At 46.6% G+C, this 22,405-nt stretch overlaps 1 protein-coding gene across 1 annotated transcript in view; it reads right to left on the bottom strand.

Annotated features, from left to right (window-relative positions):
* The window catches only part of LOC144114669 (uncharacterized), a 57,163-nt gene extending 37,587 nt beyond the window's left edge, over positions 1-19,576 (bottom strand). The window contains exons 1-5 of the mRNA XM_077648552.1: positions 19,337-19,576; positions 18,938-19,013; positions 14,225-14,413; positions 2,884-3,018; positions 1,275-1,445 (exon numbers count right to left, since the gene is read on the bottom strand). Coding sequence (XP_077504678.1) covers positions 1,275-1,445; positions 2,884-3,018; positions 14,225-14,413; positions 18,938-19,013; positions 19,337-19,381 — 616 coding nt within the window. The 5' untranslated portion in view covers positions 19,382-19,576. The remainder of the gene's footprint in view (positions 1-1,274; positions 1,446-2,883; positions 3,019-14,224; positions 14,414-18,937; positions 19,014-19,336) is intronic.
* Positions 19,577-22,405: the final 2,829 nt, after the last annotated feature.

Genomic DNA, 22,405 nt, shown 5'->3' on the forward strand with positions numbered 1-22,405 from the left:
AGCAATGAGCAGCGATGCTGAAAATCCGAAAAAAAAAAAAGTAGGATTTCACACATACTCGCCATCCTAGAAAGTTGTGAACGATGATGCACATAGTGCAATTGGCATAATAACATTTGGCTTGGTTTAAGAGTTCTTTAACGTGCGCTGATACCGCACAGTACACAGGCCTCTAGAATTTCGCCTCCATTGAAATTCCGACCGCTGCGGCCGGGATCGAACCCGCGCCTTCTGGGTCCGCAGCCGAGCACAACCATTCAGCCACCGCAGCGGCCGCATGATGACATTGAGGCAACAGGAGCCATTGTTCACACCCCATTGCGAGACATACTACATGTCTATCTACTAAATAACTAATACAAAAACAAAAATGGAATTGTAAATTGTGGGGTTTAACGTCGTGAAGCAACCCTTGGGCTATGAGCCATAGTAGAGGGCTCCGGATTAATTTATACCACACGGGGTTCATTCATGCGCTCAAATCGCACAGCACACAGGTGCCTTGTGTTTCACCTCCATCAAAACACAGCCACTGCATCCAGGATTGAACCTCTGGCTCAGTAGCCGTCCATTACATTTTAGCTATCCTGAAGGCAACTCAGTGGCCTACCTTCTGTGTAAGGACATTACATGCTGCTTATCTGATTAACACGTCATTCCCAAATTTTAAATCATTGACAAAAGAGAGTCACCACTAACAATAAACCCAAATTTGTGGCACCAGTTTCGAAACTAATCAGGAGCTTAACTGTACCTACACCGAAATATCTCTTCCAGGGTGCACAAGCTGTGCATAGTTACAAACACGTGTATGACTACAACCTGTTGTAGTGAGTACATGGCTTTTCAAGCATTGAAAATATAAGGCAAGTATACAACGAATATTTTTAAAAAATCCCCGATATCCTCAGTGTGTGGTCACATTTCCAGACTTTAAATGCAAAAGGCAATGCCTTTTACAGTAAAGGCAGTCATAAATACCACATTCTAGTGCCTTTTTCCCCTACGGTATGGAAGCAGGTAAGAAAGAACAAGTACTACTACACATAATGTAGTTTTTTATTTAAAAACAGGAAAGATTAATGAGAAACAAGAATAATGAGGGGAAGTGATAGTACACCAATCTCTACAATCACAGTGGTAAAAAAAAAGTGGGGGAGTGGCATCTGACTGAATATGTGTGCTGCATGACTGCCATAAGTGAATGTGTCACACCCGTGTGACCCCGATGACTCATGACCCAAATCATGGCTGACTGGAAGTCCCCCGTGCACCTCCTTGCTTGGATTTCTTGCTTATCTGTTCTATGGGACCATCATCTGCTTTGCGCTTAGTCTGTTGCCCTTTGTTTCCGCTGTCCTTGGAAGGTTTCTTGGCCTTGGTAGTAGTTGATTCCTCCTTCTCGTCCTCTTCGTCATCTTCATCGTCATCCTCCTCTTCCTCCTCTGCAATGACGACAGATGCCACAATGTTTGCACACATCACCTGCAAAATGTCTGCACAGTGTGCAAGTGCTTCAGCACACTGATCATGTCATCATTCATCAGTTAACCAAGCATATCACCCAACTGAAGGTGAAAGTTGCACTGCTGCCTCGAACAAACCTCAAACACTGTCATCCCCACAATGACCATGAACACAAGTCATAAGACGCGAACACCGGCCATGAGCACGTGGCCGCTCTGCGCTGTCAGTGTGTGAGAAGGCACTAACGCCCTGAAAAGTGTGTAAACAGGACAAAATATATTGCATTTTGCATTAACTATATAAATAAATTAGAGGTGCTGTTTTGGAGAAAACACATGGCTGAATGTAAAATAGCCTGGGAATAAAAATAAGGGTCCGAAAGCAGCTACGATTCAATTGCGCCACAGAGCCAGACAGCACTGATGACCAACGATAATCTTGGCACGCATATGGCCACACTGGGCCTGTTGGCTGCTGCTGTCGCTGGTAGTACTTGAGATGGTTGGTAATCATGCAGTGATGCAACTGGACAAGGTCACTTTGGAGCAACTTTTGGAACCACTTTTCGAACAGCTTTTGGGGCAGCCAAAAGTGATTTTGGCACAGAAAAGTGGGCGTTTAACGCAGGTGTATACCATATTTTCTGATGTACAAGTTGTGCTTTTTTTTATTTTGAAACTCATATACAGCAAACGATATGTTACCATGCACCATCCTTTGGCGCTCTTAGTAACAATGTTTGAAAAGAATATCGATGTTTAGAATGAATAGAGTTATTATACAGTTTTAGCACAGCACAATCCACTACAGTGATCTGCTACCACAGTGAGCCGGGGAGGACCAACGCAATGGGTGGTGTACACTCCTCACAGCATGCACAGATGGCTCACCATGGATGCAGTGAACGGTAATGGAACGTGTTATGCTAAAACTTCTTAAAATGAGCTAGGATTACAATCTTGCAACAGCCAGACTAGGTGCAGTGGCAGCACTAAGTGCGCATTGCCACCGCATTTAGTTTAGTCATATTCTCGAAAATTTCCATTTCAGCATTGCATCCGTATCACTTTGCATGTGTCATACATTGTTTTTACTCAGCATGACGCTGCCCACGAGAGTCGATATATCCTGGTTCGACTATACTGCAGACATTGAAGGTGCATGCCAAACTGTTAAAAGCTAGAAAAGTCCGAAAAACGAAATACAGGTGTCAGCATCACCGGCCGATTTTACAAATGCTTGTGTCGCCATCAATTTCAGTGTGCAGATCCATGGAGGAAAAAAAAAAATGGCGATAAGCCGGAAGCCTTGTCATGAAAAGTAAAAATTGAAATTTCCATGGCATCCACTTCGCCAGATTCGCATAGCATAGTAACAACGGCGACAGCCTAACAGAATTAAAGAAGCAACACTCACCATCCTCCAAATTACTGTCGTCATCCTCTTCGTCACCATCGTCGTCGTCGTCGTCGTCACTCCCTTCCACAGCTGCCTCCTTACCTCCCACCTTCTGCTTGGCTTTAGGTTTCCCAGCAGCCACCAGCTGTGGCACTGCAGAACAGCATGAACACCAGTCAGCATTTCACAAAAGACACATGAATGAAAGTGTGCTGCAAGGCACCAATGTGGCCAGTGGACACCAAAGGAAGTACAGTAAAACCTCGTTAATTCGAAATCGCTTAATTCGAACTTCCGGTTAATTCGAACTGACAGCCGGGTCCCGGCAAAGCCCTGTGTATTTCAATGGGTCAAAACTCCCGATAATTCGAATATGCCGGTATCCACGTCGGTTAATTCGAACAAGGCGCCGATGGCTGGCATTGCTCCTCGCATATAGAAGTCACCTCGTAGCAAATACAATGCGCTGAAAATTTTAAAAAATGCAGAATGATGAGAAAAAAAATAAGCCAGCACGCATGAGGTCAGACGTGAATTTCGTTGCCCGAACCAACCCTCCGGTGCATGCCGTAGCAGGTTTTCGCTGCCGGAGCGTCGAAGCATTGGCTTGTCTATTTTTGGCTGACACGCGGTCACGCGGGTAGCCACCCTACCGCGGGCGCCGCCTATGCTCCGGCCACGGTGGCTCCGGCGCAAGCCGTTGCAGCAGGTCAACTAAAGGACTACCTTGCCGATTACTCGCTCAGCGATGTGTTCAATGCAGATGAAACCGAGCTTTATTTTAAGTTGCTGCCGAACAAGACTGTCAGTTACAAAGGCGACACGTGTTCAGGCGGGAAGAGAAGCAAGGAAAGAGTGACGGTGTTGGTGTGCCCAAACGCGACTGGCACGGAACGGTGCCGCTTGCTAGTTATAAGCAAAGCAGCGAAGCTTCGCTGCTTTAAGGGGGGAGACGGCTCTTAGAGGCGAAAAAAATCGATTTTTCAAAAATGTAATTTTCGAAATCTGCAGCTGTTTCTCTACCACCCTGTGAATTTTCTAATCTCTAGAGCCAATATTTGGGCTGTAAAAGGAGTATAAAACTTCGATCCGAGCTCGCTCTTGGCAAATTTTCGCGCAATAACGGGGCTTTTTCCGAGACATGCTATTATCGTTTCACTGCAGCGATCGCGGCCATCTTGGTCTCGTTTGGAAGAGCTGCTTTTCGTTTTAAATTTCGCGCAGTTCCTGCTCCTTTATGCTTATTGGATGAGGGAGAAAATGCCGCCAAAAAGCAGTCGCAACGCGCGATGCTATTCGCTAGTCGGTGCACGTGACTGAAAGCTGCTATCTGATTGGCTGAAGGGCCTCGTGTCGTCTGCTGGAAGCGTCTGTCGAGCCCAAGCGGTAGCCATTTTGTCAAGGTGTGTTCGCTGGTGCATCTCGCGACGATGTCAACGCCGGCGCCAAAGTTCAGCACGACTCACAGATATGGAAAAAAGAGGAAAAATTCGCTCATTAACAACCTCAAGAAGAGCGCCACGGTCACCTCGAGCACCGCGGACACCACAGGCACCGTGGGTATGCCTCCGCCAGCGGATCGGGAGGTGCCGACCGAGCTAGGCCTAACGGCGCCGCCGGTCGCGGAAGCCTCATCGGGCAGCGGCCGTGTTCGTCGCGATAGAGAAAGGGACAAAAAAGCCCAGGAGAAACTTCATGAGATGGCATCAGCGGCAGCAACAGAGCGAAAGGCAGCATTCTTCGGTGCAATGGGAGACGCCGCAACTGCCCCACCCGGCGACACCTTCTCCATCGTCAGCTTGCGCTTGGTGAACGAGAAAATCTTCAGCGCTCACTCAAAAAGCGCCATTTTAATAACTCTGGTCAGACAGACTACCTTCCAGGAGGTTATTAAGTGTCTGCTGATGCCAGTATATAAATAAATTTGAAGTACTTTGCCATAAACACCACTTCGTTTGTTTCTGCTGTTTTTCTCAAAATGGAAATTTTGGACTCGTAGCATGTCCCAAACTAGCATATCTCAGCAGCTATGGCAGATAGAACCATAATTCTTTTTTTAGCAAGTAGCCATATGTGTAGTCTACACAATGTTGGGAGTAGAATTTGTAATTAAGGTTCAGAAATTTTTTAATTTGCTCTAGTTTCTGATTGCAAGTTAGGCACTATTTGTACCTTGAGTTTCAATGTCTTTAAAAACTACTTATGATAGTAAAATTAAAAAACTGTTTCCAACATTGTATTCATTTCTGTTTCTAGAACCCAACCAAGTGCAATTTATAAACTTTCTAATGTGTTTTTTCTCTTAATTGTTCTTATTAATGAGAAGGGTGTAATTAAGTGTATCTCAATAACTACTGATCCTATCATGAAACCAATGACATTTTTGGAATCAGCATGAAAAACTAGTCATGGGTGTGCAATTTGATTAAATTTGGTGCAGAAACAAAATTTTTTTCTTTAAGAGGAGCCTCCCCCCTTAAAGGGCTAAAAACTCTCCCTGTTGATTATACTTTCAACAGAAAGTCGTGGATGACGCGAGCAATTTTCACGGATTGGCTGCGCACACTCGACAGGAAGTTCGCGGCAGAGAACAGGAATGTTCTGTTGTTCGTCGACAACTGTTCAGCCCATTGCGACATCAGCGGACTGAAGGCGATCCGTCTGGCATTTCTGCCGAAAAACACTACGGCTGTGCTGCAGCCTATGGACCTTGGGGTTATTAAAAACCTCAAAACACTGTACAGGCGCCACCTCCTAGAGCGGATTCTTGTGTGTACGGACAGCGGCAAATCGTACGACGTCAATCTCCTCGGAGCCTGCCACATGCTGGCAACATCGTGGAATGCTGTCAAGGCGGACACAGTCGCGAACTGTTATCGAAAGTGCGGCTTCATTGAAGGCACAGAAGCCTGCAGCACGGCAGAGCTGGATGCTCAGTGTGATGACTCCGTCGCGCTGCACCCTGCCTACGCTGCTTTATCGGAGGGTGTTGACTTCCAGAGCTTCGTAGACGTTGACAGCGGCGTGGAGACATCGGGGCCGTTAAGCGATGCCGATTATTGAAGCGGCCTGCGGTGACCAGATGCCGCACAACTCGGGCGCGGCGAGCACAGCTGACAGCGACGACGAGTCCGACGGAGGCGACAATCCATTGCCACCCCCGAGTGCATGTGAAACAGCGTCAGCACTCGATCTGGCTGCGCGCTACTTTCCCGCCGATGATAATTCGGACGCTGCGTTGGAGCTGTTGGGCAAGTTGCAGACGATGCTTGTCGAGTCACGGCAAAGAAAACGAAAACAAATGCGCATCACCGATTATTTTTCTCTTTGATATGCTTTGCCAATCTGCTGTTAATAAACATGTTTTTGAAGCATAGTGTCATATTTAATCATTAAGCTTGCTGCTTACGCGAATGCATTTTGATGTTAGCTCCAACCGCATAAACAAATTAACTTTATTTCCTTCGACATTCGGGCTCTGATTTTAATTCGCGCAATCGCCCGCCGCAAATGTGTAGTAGCGCGTAGTGAGATAACGATCTCAGATATGCCTGTTTTAGCTTCGGCCCGTGCTGCCGGGCGTGATGGCCGCTTTTTTTAGCGCCCGCTCGTTAATTCAAACTCCGCTTAATTCGAACAATTTTCCGGTCCCCCTCGAGTTCGAATTAACGAGGTTTTACTGTACATTCTACCAGCCTCCCACATGCCAGAGGCTAGCCAAAGAGCAAAGCTCAACAGTGGGGAAAGAACAGTACAGAACACAAAAGCAAGCAACCAACCGAGCACAATATCTCTTCACTTAACGTACAGCACTTTTCCTATTAATCCGATAAGGACACATTTGTGCATTACCGATTATAACACCATTGTGCATAAAGTAAAATTCAATAAAAAAGAGAAAGCTGCTTAACAACCCATGACTCTTTAACACGCGTTGCATCATCGCGCTCATTCGCACCGAGCTTCCACGCAAAACTGAACTTCATTAAGGGGGGATGAGGGTCTTGAAAACTTTTTTTTTATTCTTAACATATCTTCCTGAAAATTGGCATGCAGATATATCTCTGAATGCTAATCCCAAATATATATTCAGATTTCATATATCTCATCTAGAAATGAAGATATGGCAAAATAATTTATGCCACTTAGGTCTTTTCTTACGGGCCATTATGGTGGTTTCTTAATTAAAAAAACTAGTTTTAAAGTAATGCTGTCATTCTTAAGGGCCCATTGCACATCCTAAAGCTAAAGAAATTTTTAAAAAGTCATCACATAGGTCATGAATGAATAACAAAGTAGGAAAGAAAAAAACAATGTGGGAGTAATTAGCTTAGATCTGACCTAATTGCTAGTCTATTGGGTTTAATGAAAATTGGAAAGCTTTAGGATGTAGCTGAGGTGTTGCTGAAAAAAATGATACCTACTTCAATAAAATCAGTCGATGCAAACATTATGAAAAGTTCCGTAAGGCAAAGGCATTTGATCGAAAAAGCAAAGCTGAGAAAATTGCATTCAAAGTTTTGCTTACTCTGCCATTTTTGTTTACTGATCATATGGAAAAATTTAATGCTTTAGCATGCCGCCCAGTCATTGCTGAACACAATAACACCAAATTTACAGAAATCTGTTCATGTAAAGATTATGATAACCTCTGTATTGCATTGGCACTTGACAAAAAAAAAGCTCCGAAAATCACTTGCTATTTTCTTTGAATCTGCCACACATTCACAAAAGTCCTGGGCAGTAGTCCTGGGTGCTGTCAGGCTTGTGCTTCTTGGCCATCCTCTTCTTCACCTTTTCAGCATTGGTGTGACCCTTATCAGACCTGCACAGCCTCTGTTTATCTTTTTCAAGGCTCCTACCAATGAGGCAGCTCCCAGGCCTGTAATCAAGCTGTGCTGCAACAGCTCTGCTGGTTGTTGCCATTCCTTGGTTGAAGCGAGAAACTGCTTCTTGCGAGGTTAAAAACAGGACAGTGAGGAGTGTCTAATGCGAATGTTCAAGCTTCAGCTTAGAGCGCACAACGTCTTGGCGCTCTGCCAAGTTCGCCGAGCGCCCCCCCCCCCCCCCCCCCCCCGTAGCTCTCCTCAAAATATATATATATTAAAAAAAAAACAAATGACGTTATCAGCGGCTTGGCGCGCTGCCAAGGTCCGCGCTGCGCGTGCTTGTCGAAGCGTTGAGCACGCGAGCTCGGTTCAGCCGCGTCCGTCGGCACGAAACGGCGTGCGCAAACGCCGAAGTCGACGTTAGGCTTAGGTCAGCCGGCTCGGCCGCTTCCGACGACACGGAATTCGAAGCGGCTTGCAGCGTATCAAAAGTCGATATTTTCCACGGGCTTAGTCCAGGCACATCCACCGGCACTGCAGAGACTTGCGGTAACGCCGAAGTTGACGGCGATCGGCATTGTCCAGCCGCGTCCACCGGCGATGCTGGCGTCAACAGGGTTTGTTCAGCCGCGTCCACCGGCGAAGCCGTTGTTGGCGAGCTCAGTCCAGCCGCATCCACCGAGGGTACAGCAGCTTGCGGCATCACCGAAGCTGCAGTTCTCGACGATGCAGCGCTCTACTTATTCCATGCGCGTCTCTTTTTGCCGACTGTTTTTCGCGTGCTTGCTTTCAAGCGCGCGTCTCGGGCCATCGTGACACACGGAACAAAGACACCAGGCAGGCAAATACACGCAAAAGCACGAAATTCGGGGCTAAAAGAAGCGATTCAATAGCCAAAATGTCTACAATAACGATAAGGAAAACGGCAGAACGAAAAATACTAGGAAACAAAGAGGAGCGCGAAAAATGACGGGCGTGCAGGCGAAAGCAGACGACGGGAAGGAGCCGAACAACGCGGCCGCGGGGGGCAAAGCATGCGTCACGGCCAATCAGAGGGCTGCGCCTCGAGGAGCGCCCGTTTTACCCAATCGGCGGCCGTCTCGCGACGCTTTCCCCCTTGCGAACGGGTGCTGATAGCTCCGCTGTGCGAGGGTCTACAGCTTGCCGAGAGGCGCCAAATTGGAGAGCGGGAAACCAGCTTTCAAACGAGACCAAGATGGCGCCGATCGGTTCGCGTCGCGCGGAGCTACGGCAGCTTGAAAATGGGGCAAACCTTCGCGCTTGGCGTTCAATTTCGGCTCACCGACGTTTCTAAATTGCCGTTTTTTTCATACTTTGAGTTGGAATTCAGCTAAAATATTTTGTAGAGGCATAGTTGGGACATTAAAGACTTCAAAATCGCAATTTTTGAAAATTGCCATTTTTGACCATTTTTCGCGATTTCAAGACCCGCGTCCCCCCTTAATTGAAACTGCAACAATTCAAACGTGAAATGGTTTTGTCACTCATAATTCCGTCCCCCTTTAGATGAACTTGAAGGGACCAGAAAATGTGTCTTATCAGAAGTCTCCCAAAACAAGATATATGTGAGCATGATGGCTGGCTTGTCCAAGTATGTGTTGCATGAAAGCAGTAAATAAAACAAACTTTTAGAAAGAGGATAACTGAATATAGAGCACTTATTGCACTATGCATATACACTAAAAGCTCGTTAATTCAAACTTACAGTTAATTCAAACTGACGCCCGGGTCCAGGCACAGTCCTGTGTATTTCAATGGTAAAACTCCCGATAATTCGAACAAGTCGGCATCCACTACGGTTAAGTGGGGACACCCCTCTTAGAACTATTTTTCTTATTTCTTGATAGATATGCATGAAACTTACCCATTATGCATTTCAATATGCTGATTTAAAATATGCTTTTAATTTTTCTGGCAAACAAGTTGTTCTCAATATATTGTGCAATCTTCGTTTTGAACATGCAGGTAACTTAATTTTGTAACGGTAAATGCCATGGTGAAGTTCAGCATACAGACACTATCTACAATGCCCACGGAGTACAATAAGACAAAAATGGTTGTTTTAGGCCCATTTGAACAGAAGTTACAGCACATTAAACTTTACCAGGGAAAATTCAATATGGCGGCTCAGACAAAATGTATTGTTTTAAAATTACGTTGATTGGCAACTGGTCTTGATTTAGTCTTATTTCACTCTGTGAATTTATCTTTCCAACAAAAAAAGAATTATGGAGCTAGCCCGCCTAGAACCAGAGATATCATCCCTGCACTATTGCAAATGTGTCAAAATTGGTGTTTTGAGAAAACGACAAAGAAGTTTCCAACCATCTTTATGCGACAGGAACAACTTCCAACTCATAGGAATGCATCAGGGGCATAATCAGGGTGCACTGCATCTCTTTTCCGCATTTTTGGCATCTTAAGGGGAGATGAAAGTGAAAAAAAAACGCGATTTTTTTCGAAAAAGTCGATTTTGTGTTTTCTTGCGTTTTGTATTCCCCCAAGCCTCTTCTATGTATAAAAAAATCAACGCCGAAAAAATTCAATGAAAGCACTCGCGGTGGCTCGTGAAAGTGCGAATTTGACCGAATTTCGGGAACGCGGCATTTCGCTCCACGGCATCACCCGCTCTTCAATTTTCGCGGGGAAGTAGGCCTAACCCTCTTCTACCAGAAGCCACTTCGGCAGCGCCGCATTCTTGATAGAAATGCGAAAACAAAAGATTGTTTCCCGCCTGAGTCAAGCGTCGCGACTGGCCCTTTAAATCACGTGGCATGATCGCCTTTCCATTGGCTACAAGCATTCCAACGCAAGGTCGGACGCAGACGCTCTTTCTTCGTTCTCCCGCCATCGAGACGTGAACCAACGCTTCTGCCCGGGTTTTTCTCCTTTCTCTGCCATGGATGTGACCGAGAAACGAGATTTTCGTTCACGCAAGTTCCTGACGAGGCATTAATAAAGGAAGACGCCCCAAGCGCAAGCGGAGAGCTCCGGTGATTCGAGGTTCAACTGCCGCTAGGCCTAACTGCAATGACGGCAGTGCACCCAATTTGGATCCTTCAAGCTTCTTGCGGAGCATTGATGACTTCATCAGTGCATCTGAGCGAAAGATAAAGATGTTCAAAGACCAAAACAAGCGTAAGAACGAGCGCGGAAGCAGTTATCAGTGAGATAGATCGGCATGATGCACGACCTCGTCAGCGGCGCGGCATGCCCCACCTGCGGACGATATGATCTGTCAGAGAATCTGCCACAAAACGGAAAGGACTCAAATCGTTTTTGGAACCCTACTGCCAAAATGAGGCGTGTCCGACAACCACCGTTTCATCAACAGATTTTTCGAGCCACGTATCTTGATCGTGCAACAGCAGTGATGAGGCGTCCGCCTACGGCAGTGCACAGGATACCTTCGCCGTGAACGTGAAGTCCGTGGTCGCTGCGCGTGCAACCGGCGTCGGACATGAGCAGCTTTTGCGGTTTTGCGAAACCGGTGCATCACAATGCTTTTACTGCTATTGGCAAAAAGTGCATGCTGCCACCGCAAAAGCTCGTGGGCCCATCGCCGCAACGCAACGAAGGCCCGTTTGGAGGAATCTGCTCGCAGGGACTGTGAGGGGCCGACGTATGGGGCTGGTGCCTTCTAGCTTTGTGCCCTCTTCAGAGACAGGTGTGCACTAAACTGAGCATATTTTGTACTCCAATCACAATGAAAATTGGCATGCTTATGGTTTAGCATGCCCTGAATTCAAAGGAACTACTTTCAGAACTTTTACCAAACATATTCGGTAACATAATTTCAAAAGTTTCTTGGTTGGGAATGGTAAAAGTGAAACTTCACATTCAAATTTTTTTCTAGAAGAGAATAGTAATGGAACACTATACTTTTATGCTCTATTGAATTCTACTGTTCATTGGGGCCAATATGAGCTGATTTCTGGTGTTCTGTTGTGCTTCCTGTAATCATCGAAAAGTGCACAAACATGCATTGTATGGTGTGCAAGAAATGAACCAAATGAGCTATCAAACAACTAAGAGCAGATTTGGAAATAAGACCTGAAACTCTAAATGGTGCAAGTTTCATTGAGCTGTGACAAATATTAAAGAAAAAGTTTTTCCGAGTAGCGTCTCCCCTTAATAATGATGCCCACAGATAACTTCCGCTTCTTGGTGGAACCTCAGAAGCAGACGCGACGAAAGGCTGTCTTTCGCGTTGTCGCTAGCGTCAATTCAAAAAGAAGTATCACTCGTTCACGGGCCCTAGTTTCGATCACATCGCTATCAGTCATAATTCCAGCATCGATGCATACGCGGTTGGTGTAGACTCGAACTGCACATCGTTTTTGCCCGGGAGCAGAAACGGCGACGGCACTGGAGGTGCGCCGTCATCCATGGCGTGGGTCCGCGACGCACTTCGTGGTCGTTCACGACACAGTTCGCAGCGCTCCAGTAACACTTCGCCCTGCTGAGGCTGTGTCAATTACAGCGTCGACTTGAACTGCGTTTTCTTCATTTTTGCTCAGGAGCGGAGCCAGCGACAGCACTGACGATGCGTCGTTGACGGCGCGGGTCCGCGACGCGCTCCGCGGTCGTTCACGGTGCGGTTGGTCCGCGCCATCGCACTTTGACCTTCGCTCTGCGAAGGCTGCGATAGTCCAGGCTCCTTGTGCCTTTTACGTTTTCTCAGTTTCCAGGTGCCGAACCAATGAAACGAGTGATACTTCATCCACACACGCCATGCGGCAGACTCAAAATGGCGCCGCGTTTCAGGAGCAGACAAACCTAACCCGAGGCCTACCCAATCACAGAGCGCCGTTTTGATCACATGGCTTCTAACCAATGACAATGTGGCACGCACGTTTTCTTTACAGTCGCTGTCTGCGAACGGAAGAATCCCAACGTTGCTTACAAATTTAAAAAAAGCTGGAGGCGCGAACTTTCAAACGAGATCAAAACGGTGTCAGGGGAGCGCATAGGTACCGAGCGACGGCAAGGCATGATTTGACCTCAATTTAAAAGGCAAGTCGTGCACGTTCGGAAATTTAAATGGCTATTACTAAGCAAATACTGGCTATTTCGTTCTAAAAATTCGACGTCAGCTGCAAAATGACCCCGTGAATCCGAATATGACAAAATTGAAAAACCCATTTTTTCGCGAATTTTTGGCCTGAAAGAGCCGTGTCCCCCTTAATTCGAACTAGGAGTCACTGGCTGACTCCGCTCCTCGTAGATAGAAGTTGACCCATAGCTAGCAAAACATATTCCAAATTTACCAGAGATGTAAAACAAAAGAAAAGAAAAAAAAAGCCGAGTGCACGAGGCTCACGGAGCCCGCGTTAAGCCTGTTTCACATGCAAGCGAAAATGCTAGTAAATCCTGATGCCGCGGCGGAAAAACCTGTTTCAAGTCATCGCTGCGATGAGCGGAAAGGTTCCAACAAGTTGGAAATTTTCGCTGCGCCGCGCCGCTCAATCACTCAGTCGCTTGCGTGTGAACCAGCCGTTACGGTGCATGCCGTAGCAGGTTTTCACTGCTGGAGCACTCGCCCGCACCGCTGATGCTTCAGTGCCGTTCCAGGTTTTTGTTGTGCCGCGGTCGCTGGGGCGCAATAACGTGGTGTAAACAACGTAGTATGGCTGTTTGGGCGATGCCGGCTTTTGTTGGTGCCGCGAGCGCGAGCTACATGGACAGCAGCGTGGGGACGAAGCCCTTGAGCGACGCCGACATAACAGGCTGCATGTCCCCAGCAGACGTTGCAGGGTTCCCGTGCGGTGAGAACAGCCGACAGTGATGAATCCGATGGCAGCGACAAACCTATGCCACCGCCAAGTGCATGTGAGCAGCATCTGCGCTTGATGTTGCAGCACGCTACTTCTCTGCCTATGAGAACTCAGACGTTGCGCTGGAGCTCTAGGGCAAGCTGCAGATTATGCTGATATTCTCGACAGAAGAAACGCAAACAAATGCACTTCGCCGATTACTTTTAATTTTTTTTAATTTTGACAACCCTTCCCTATAAATAAAGATGTTTTGGAACATAGATAGAGTCATACATTCCAGCACTAAAGCTCACTTCTCACTCGAATGCCTTCCAGTACTTGTTTCTGGCGCATAACTAGCTGATTGGTTCGTTTTCTTTGCCATTAGAACCGCATGAATTTAATTCTCAGAATCGCCCACCACAAACGTGTAGTAGCGCCTAGCTCGCGATAACGAGTCTAGATGCGACTGCTTTGGGTTCTGCCTGCACGGCGGGGTGCAATGACCATTCATTCTAGCACCCATTCAATATTTCAAACTTCACTTAATTCGAACAATTTTCCGGTCCCCTGATAGTTCGAATTAACGAGCCTTTACTGTAGTAAGCTCTCAACACCACTGATTTTTTTTTGCTACCACTATCCAGCAGTACATAATTCATTTGATGGCAGGTGTCTGAGTGAACCCTTACAGTTGTCAGCATCCAGATCAAACATGCCCTACAAGCAATGGAGCCAACTCTAAACACTTGCCTTCTGCATCATCCTCGCCACTCAGCCCATCACTCTCTTCATCATCCAGCTCCTCATCATCAAGGCTGCCCTCTTCTCCAAAATCATCATCCTCATCATCAAGCTCTTCGTCGTCCACATCAAGATCATCCTCCTCCGAGTCAGCCTCTGGAGCTGGTACCTTTGGCTTCTTGTTTGGAGTTGCTGAAACTAGAAAAACAAGAAAGCATCACAATTGGCTCATGCACGCCATAACTTGTGTGATGTTTTGGATACTCCAGCACTAGTTCTACTTGAGCTGCAAACTTCCATTACACTGCCTACAATGTTAATTTGGAAAAGCATTCTTGCTGTGTCAGAAACGAACACTGTTGGGAATGGTCATGAAACACTTTGAAGCAGCCTCCTTGTATTGTGTAGCAGAAACTGAATACATAAAGGAAAAACATTGATTTGCAGTTTTTCAGCTCTTAAAACTCTAGGTTATAAACAATTTAGATGGTCTATGGAGGTTTAACGTCCCAAAGGGACTCAGGCTATGAGGGACGCCGTAGTGAAGGGCTCCGGAAATTTCGACCACCTGGGGTTCTTTAACATGCACTGACATAACACAATACACAGGCTGCTAGAATTTCACCTCCATCAAAATTCGACCACTGCGGCCGGGCCAAAATTCACCGGTGATCAATGTGATTGGCGAGGAGGGGAATGCTTTAGCATACGGGTCAGAATTCACAAAGCGTACCAACTTGTGATGCCCTCTTTGTGCAATCACACAAACTAACAAATGTGCCAGGGATTTGTGGCACCCTCTGTGCGCAGCTGTGCAAACTAATGCCACAACGCGGAAGGCTGGCCGTTTAACCCTTTGCAGGTCAGCGAAACATGGGTGTCCCACTTCAAGTGCCACAAAAACAGTGCACCTACCCCCCAAAAAAATGTTCAAAGCCAAACTGCTCATGATACTGCTGTTACTGTAAGGCATTCACTGTCAAATTTGCTTCTGGACAAGACGTATTCCAAAACCAAGGACACAATACATGAAAACTAAAGGCAGGTCACATAGCTGCCAGCATCTGTTCAAGAAAATAAATATCAAGAGTTAAGCACATAAGTTACCCTATTAGTGACATTATCCTCCAGGACAGACTATAAAGCTGATAAGAGAAATTGTGGAATTTGTCAGCCTTGGAAGAAAACTATTTTTCAGCATAGGTTCCCCATCGGTAACCAGGCTTAGCTTAACCAAAGGTAAATGTGCAGAACATCTCTAACTACCATAATAACGAATCAAGGTGAAACGGCGGATTCTTTCGAGCCCTCACACTGATACTGCATTCAAATCAGTGAACCTGCAGGCCATCTGTACAAGCTTGATGGTAGAGAAAGGCACTTCTGATGCATTATAACCATCAAAGCATTACTGCAAAAGATCTCCAAAATTCAAGTGTGTACCAGATTGATGTGCTGACAATCAAGAACAAATAGAACTTAAGTAACAAATTTGCCTTTCATGTGAAAAGAAAATTCCATTTGAAATTTTTCCTTTCAGTTAAACGACTCCTGTCAACAACGCACACTTTCCGTCAGGAGGTGAGCTTAAAAATCACCCACTTGTGAACAGTCTCAACAACATGTGAACTCCTACACAATGTCCTTGTTTGAACACCAAGAGCTGCACTAAGCTACTGGTGCGGAACACTATATACACAGCTACATGCACAACAATAACGCTGAACACCAATGGTAAACAGAATTGTCCTGACGTGCTAATTCACCTTTGTTCACAAAACCCACAAGTTTTGGCTGCCTGACATTTTTACAAAAAAAAGTTAACACATCTTGCATTTTAAGTCCGTTTGATTCACCTGCACTAAATGAACTGGTTTTCAGGGTGCTGCACTTCACCGAACGTTTCAGCACTGCAACATGGTGCTCTCTGCACAATGTTCTTTTTTTATTTTTTTGAAAGTGCACACATGATGCAGCTCTAGTTCAGGAAAAGTTCACAAACTGTGCACCTCCTCAGTGGTCAGCACCGAAATCATGTAGATTGTGCAGCTGCAGCCGCCATGGGAGCAGACAATGGCTTGCGCGTTGCGATAAACATGGCAAAGATAGTTTTTTCACTTGGCAAAGAGAACAGTGGCTCACCTGGACCTGACCCGTACGAAGCATCACTGGGACCCTGTTAATTACACTAGCAGCTACTTGCTATGATTTTTGTGCAGCGAGTGCCAGCGCGCTCTGAACTATTCTTCATGCAAGCGAACAGACGAAAGTGCCTGCCCGCCGGCCGTCTAAACCAGTTTCAGGACAAGACAATCACGGCAGAAGCCGCGCCATTTACTGTACACTTTCATATCAACCCTCAAACCCATCCTATCTCGCTGTGTTTTCCCCTCTTTTCCTTCCCCCTCCATCCGCTAGCTGTCCCTTTAATTCATACCGCTGGCCGCAGCTCTTTTACTTATGATAGCAGATGCCGTGGCCAGCTAAATACTCTTTCTTTAGTACTTTTGTTTCGGAAAAAATAAACCAATAATAATAATAGGTCCACATCCGAGAAGGTGGCGAAGGAGGGAGGCGGATAGTGGCCCTCGCCGGCACCTTGCATGTCTTGACATACCAATCACTGGCGTCTTCCCTTCAGACCAATAAACAATATTCATCGTCGGGTACGTTAACTAAAAAGCAAACACCTGCATGCAGCATGAGCAAGTTGTCAAAACCATCTAGCATATCACTCGGCACGTGCACACCACAGTCGTGTTCAGTAAAAGAACACAAGTGCGTTTTGCGCCTACTGCTGCGAGGTACATATGCATCGAGGCTGGTTCATAACACTTCACGCGGTTCAGGATGTTGGCAGCCGTTGAAGTGGGTGGAACACAGCTGGCTACAATCTGCTGGCAACACCAAGGCCAGCAGATGACCGGGCCTGCACTCACGCATTCGTTTTGGACGCAGCCAATGCCAAGCTGCACTTGAACTGCTGGAACTGGTATAACACCACAAAACTTTACAGGATTGGTGCAGCGAGTGCAGGCAAATCAAACGGTCCTTGAATACAGATCCTATGAGCAGTGTGTGCAATGCCTTTACCGACTACTGAGCCAAAGCTAGCAACAATGAGCCTCACCAGTTACAACAAATGATGGATGTTCCAGCCACTGGCTGGTGGCAGAGGTGTCTGGTGGACAAATAGGGAGCCCTACAGCAATGCTTACACAATACAAGGAATGACCTACACCTCAAGATTGCACTTATGTGGTCTAACCACTACTGTGTTACGTTTTGAGTAGCCTACTCCTACACAGTTGCAGAAGAATGAGCTCTTCGCTGCTAACAGAGAGTTCTAGCATAGCTTGTACTGCTCAGTGCCACCACTTATCGCGAGCTGCCAGTGCGCATGTGCATTGGAAGCTTGCAGCACATGGCAACGCTGGCAGTGTAAGCTATGTTAACTCTTTATAAGTTGGCTATCTGATAATGTGCGCAGAAGAGCCAGTGAGTTCCCGAGGTGCACTGCTGTGTAAGGTGAACGTTCACTTTCAAGTTAAGAATTCTGGCAGACTAAAGACCGTTTCACATGCAAGCGAAAACGCTCGCGATTCCTGCCGCCGCGGCGCAAAAACCTGTTTCGCGCCGTCGCAGCGGCTCGAGCGGCCACAGCGGCAAGGTTTCAACAAGTTGGCCCCTCAATTGCTTGCATGTGAATCTGCCTTAAAGCCCGTTTCACATGCAAGCGAATCTTGCCGCCGCGGCGGAAAAACCTGTTTCGAGTCGTCGCTGCGATGAGCGGCGAGGTTGCAACAAGTTCGAAATTTTCGCTTGCGACGCGCCGCTCAATCGCTTGCATGTGAACCAGCCACAAGAACCACTCGCGCCACGTGCGCCCTATGCAGACTCCTCGCTTCGGCGCATGAACAAAGACAGCAAGCCCATGCCAGGCGGCGTAGCGAGACAGCACTGCGGGCCTGCTGCAAATTTGTAATCTCAATTCGGATATGGGTCACTCGGCACTGCTTCGAGAGCAGCTGGGCATTCAAATTGTTCCGAATCTCGCAACATCGAAAAACATACAAAAACAATTCCACAACCTTACTTCGATACAAACACTCGAGTCGCACTTGAGACACTTAACCCTGATGATATCCCACGGCGTGAACACGCCATGCTGCAAGCCAGCGGCAACAAACACGGTGACACAATTGCGATGTAGCAGATATATCGGCGCCAAATCGAATACGTTCAGGCCTGTTTAATGAAGTCAATGCATACAACAGCAATTTTCGCGCCTCCATACAAAAAAAAAAAAAACGCCGATTACGTTATCTGACAGGCCAGGGTTAGGGCGACCGCTCCAGCCCGCGCAAAAGTGAAAATGGCGCTAAACAAAACGCGCTGTCGGAGCCTCGCTGCAAACTTCAAACTTTTTTCGCGTGCGCTTAACTAGAGAAACACGCACGAGTTAAGCAATGCCGTAAAACTTTTCAAGGCAGCAACTACGCCGAAAAAGGAAAACGCATTCGTTTAAGCACTGGAACGCTGGCAAAGCTAGGCATTTTTTTTTTTTAACACCGGTACACCAGAGGCATCACTGGTGATCGCTCTGGGTCCTGGCAATATAAATATATAAAAAGAGGGATTCCAACTGACGCGGTGCGAGAACAATGGGTTCAGCGTCTTACGATAGGTCCTTTGATCGGCACAAATGAACACAAAACGCACCTTTCAAGTATTCTTGAGTGTCGGACTCGGCATCTCCGTCATCGTCGTTTGCCTTGTGCAGCTTCTCCTTTCCGGCCTAGAATGTAATGCAACGCATGCGGTTCAAAATGGGTGTCATGAAAATCAATTCGCAGCTGCCTCACTGTAAGCCTATTTTTTGCCCCTCGGGCACGGCGAGCTCGGAAGCAGGGTTTCCTAGCGCGCTTCGTGCTCCCTTTAAGGCCACGTTTGTAAGCAAAAACGCACAGCTATAGCAGAAAAGCTATAATTGTGGCCAGTAGGCAATCATGACTATATTTCGCAGCAGAAAGCGCACGGAAAGATGAAGAAAGAAAAACGTGGCAGAGGCTTCAAACTAAGTTTTGCTTTTATACAGCGAGCAATACAGCAAAAACTTACCTTCGACGCCTTGGTAGACACTACCTGATTCTTCTTAAGTTTCATGCTGGCTGACAGTGCGCCTCTTAACCAAATACGCCTTACAATTACCAGCAACCACGCGGTTCAAAACTTTTTGTCAAGTCGGCGTCGCGAGTGCTCCCCAGTGTGGCTTGACGTATACTTCGGGCGCTTCGGCTGCTTCGGCCTTTGGCACTGACTGACCTCCACTAGGTGGCTGGATGGCGTGTTTCGAAAGGCGGGAGTTTCGGTTACGTCACTAAACACAAAAACACAAGCAAAACAAAACAATTACAAAGCTTACGTTTGTTCGAGCATACCACTTATTGCACAAACTGAAATGCAATGTTAATAAAATAATCTGCTGCATTGAAACGTCCTCACAGCAATCCACTTTTTACATCGCCTGCGTTCGTCGCGCTATCTTCACGTCGGCGACGGTGCAGCTGACGAGCTGGCTGGTTTCGATCGAAGTTTGAAGTTTCGGCGGGAAGAAATGTGCATAGGACTGAGTATCGCGCTACGGCACAGCCCCAAAACCAGCACGAGCGGTGTACAGGTTAAAAAGAAAAAGAAAACCGAAGGTGAGCTATGTCGAAACTCCGTCTCGATAGTTGTCGCACGATCCTGTCGTACTCATTGGTGGGCAGTGCGTTTATTTTATTTTTGGTGATACGCAGGCTAACACTGTCTTCTCTTACGACCATATTTTTCCGTCCCATCCCAAACATATGCCCGCAAATATCCTAAATGGTCTTGCTGCTCATCACCTAGAGAACTTTCCCCATCGTACTGTTCTATCCATTGATTCCTCCGGGAGCTGCGAGAAGGCGGCGATTAATTGGGATACATTCGCAGGAATGGATTGGAGAGCTATTCCGTTTCGGATCCGTGATTACACTCCTATATTGTTAGCAGAGATTTTGGCTATTGGTTTGGCTCTTCTTAAAATTCCGAGACATGTACGTAGCACGGGTTCTTATCCTTGCAGGCTGCCTTTCAGTTTTCTCTCTCCAAACTTCACGAAAATCTATCGAGTCGTTCCTTCAGGGTTTTTGTTCCGCTCTCCATTAGAGAAGTTATTTTTTCCGGGTATCTGGTCATTCAGGTGTCTATTTTAGCGAGGTGGTCGATTTAATGCATGGTCAGCTCTCAATGCCCTTGTAATCAATCCCGTCCTTCGCCTCATTCTGGTGGAGATTTCGTTTCCTGCATTTCCAACATAGCTCAGCCAGCTTCAGTGATTCCGTTGCTCAATACCGCGGGTTTTGAGCATTTAAAGTATACCCTTAGTTGGAATATTTTGTCATATAAATCAAGGCTGTGTGAGGTGTCAATGACGCTTCTGCGATGCACAATCCCCCACCTAAATTTGTACTATCGCCACGCATAGTCTCAATAAGTAACTTCTTGTGCGATACCGAATAGAACAAGTCCTCGACGTCAATGGATATGGCATAAGTGGCATCTCCAACAAGGGGGGGGGGGGGGGGGGGGGGGGGGTTATGGAGATAAACTTCACTATGCTCATTGAGGACTGGACTGAAAAGGGGTCGTCAGGTGCCAAGGGGTCCAGTGAGTCTTTCAAAAACTGGCCGACAGTTTTTGCCATGTACCGCCCTCGGTGACAACGGCCCTGAGGGGACAGCCGGTCTTGAGCATTTTTGTGGCAAACAACACTTTCAGGACATCAGTCTTCACTTTTCTGCTCACTTCTTTCACCATACCTTCGATATTCAGGTTCTTCAAGAGTTGAAGAGCGTGGCTTTTTACCTTTGATGGCTTAGTGGTCACTGGTTTGAAGTTTTGTCATGTGGCGAGGCTATATCAGCCATTACTGGCCAATGCAATAATGACCGGAAAAGACAGCATAGCACATCACTACAACCGGATAATGTGGTCAATCTCCCCAAAAATTGTAATAAATGTCAAAACTGTACTCCCCTGTTTAGCAGTGTTAAAATGATCGGACGAGGCAAAACGCAGGTAGAACGTGGAATCTTGGAAGCTTTTAAAATAAAAAAGTAAGGCACTGATTGTGTCAGCGATACATCAAATTTTCTTCCAAAGAATACCGGTTCATGAATGGGACATAGTCTTCACGTGCAAAATAGCAGTATTTTTAATGACGGATCTTTATTTTGCTTTTGTTTTCTTCCTTTTGTCGGCATGCCCTGCTCATGCGCATGTGCACCCTGCTCTGCTCGATTCCTTGGTTGGTAACAACTTTATTCAAAAGTCCTGCAGAGCTTTCGCCGACGAGGCTTAGGTCTCCCACGTGGGGACGTCGAGGTGTTGCCTCGCCGTCGTCTCGCGGGCCTGCTGGACGGCCCAGAGTTGGTCACCGAGACTAGGGCTGCGCAAGGAGGATTCCGGATTCCTTGATCAAGTAAAAATTTTCAGTTGCGTCTCCAGCGTCATCCGTGTGAACTCCTTCTATTGTGTACGCATCCTCTTCTGCTGGTTTTTCTACCTGGTACCATGCACCAACTGGCCCAACAAGCTACACATTAAGTAGGGTTTGTGGATACCTTCACGATTACAACTGGTATGTTACCTTGCCAACTTTATACAAAATTTTTCCGCATTCCAAAAACGTGTATTTTTTCTATTCCTGGCACTTCAAAACTCTTTTATTTCAATTTTTCAACAAACAATTATTACTATTTTCTTCCTAGCTTCTGCCATTTTACTATTCTACTTCCCCACCTCGTGCTTTTTTGTGCAAATGCTACACGATTTTCCTTGCCATTCACCGCCATACTTTGGCCAATCCCCGCACATGGGTATGTGTCATGTTTACCAAGGTAAACAACAACTTTATTCTTTGCAGAAGTTTCTTCAGTATTGGAAACCTCACAATGCGACTAGTGCTTGATTAAATTTGGCCAGTTGCACCCTATGTTCCAATGCGAATGCCACTAAGGAACTGCATTTTAGGGCTCATGTCCATGAGATGTAATGCAGGCACACCCTGCCAAGCTAGTGCACTTCTTAAAATTTTTTCCACTCTGTTCAGTGCTTCTAGAGATGCACGAGAAAACACACTGCCAGCACATAGGAAACGCT

The sequence above is a fragment of the Amblyomma americanum genome, chromosome 1 (assembly GCF_052857255.1).
Source record: "Amblyomma americanum isolate KBUSLIRL-KWMA chromosome 1, ASM5285725v1, whole genome shotgun sequence".
Taxonomy (NCBI): domain Eukaryota; kingdom Metazoa; phylum Arthropoda; class Arachnida; order Ixodida; family Ixodidae; genus Amblyomma; species Amblyomma americanum.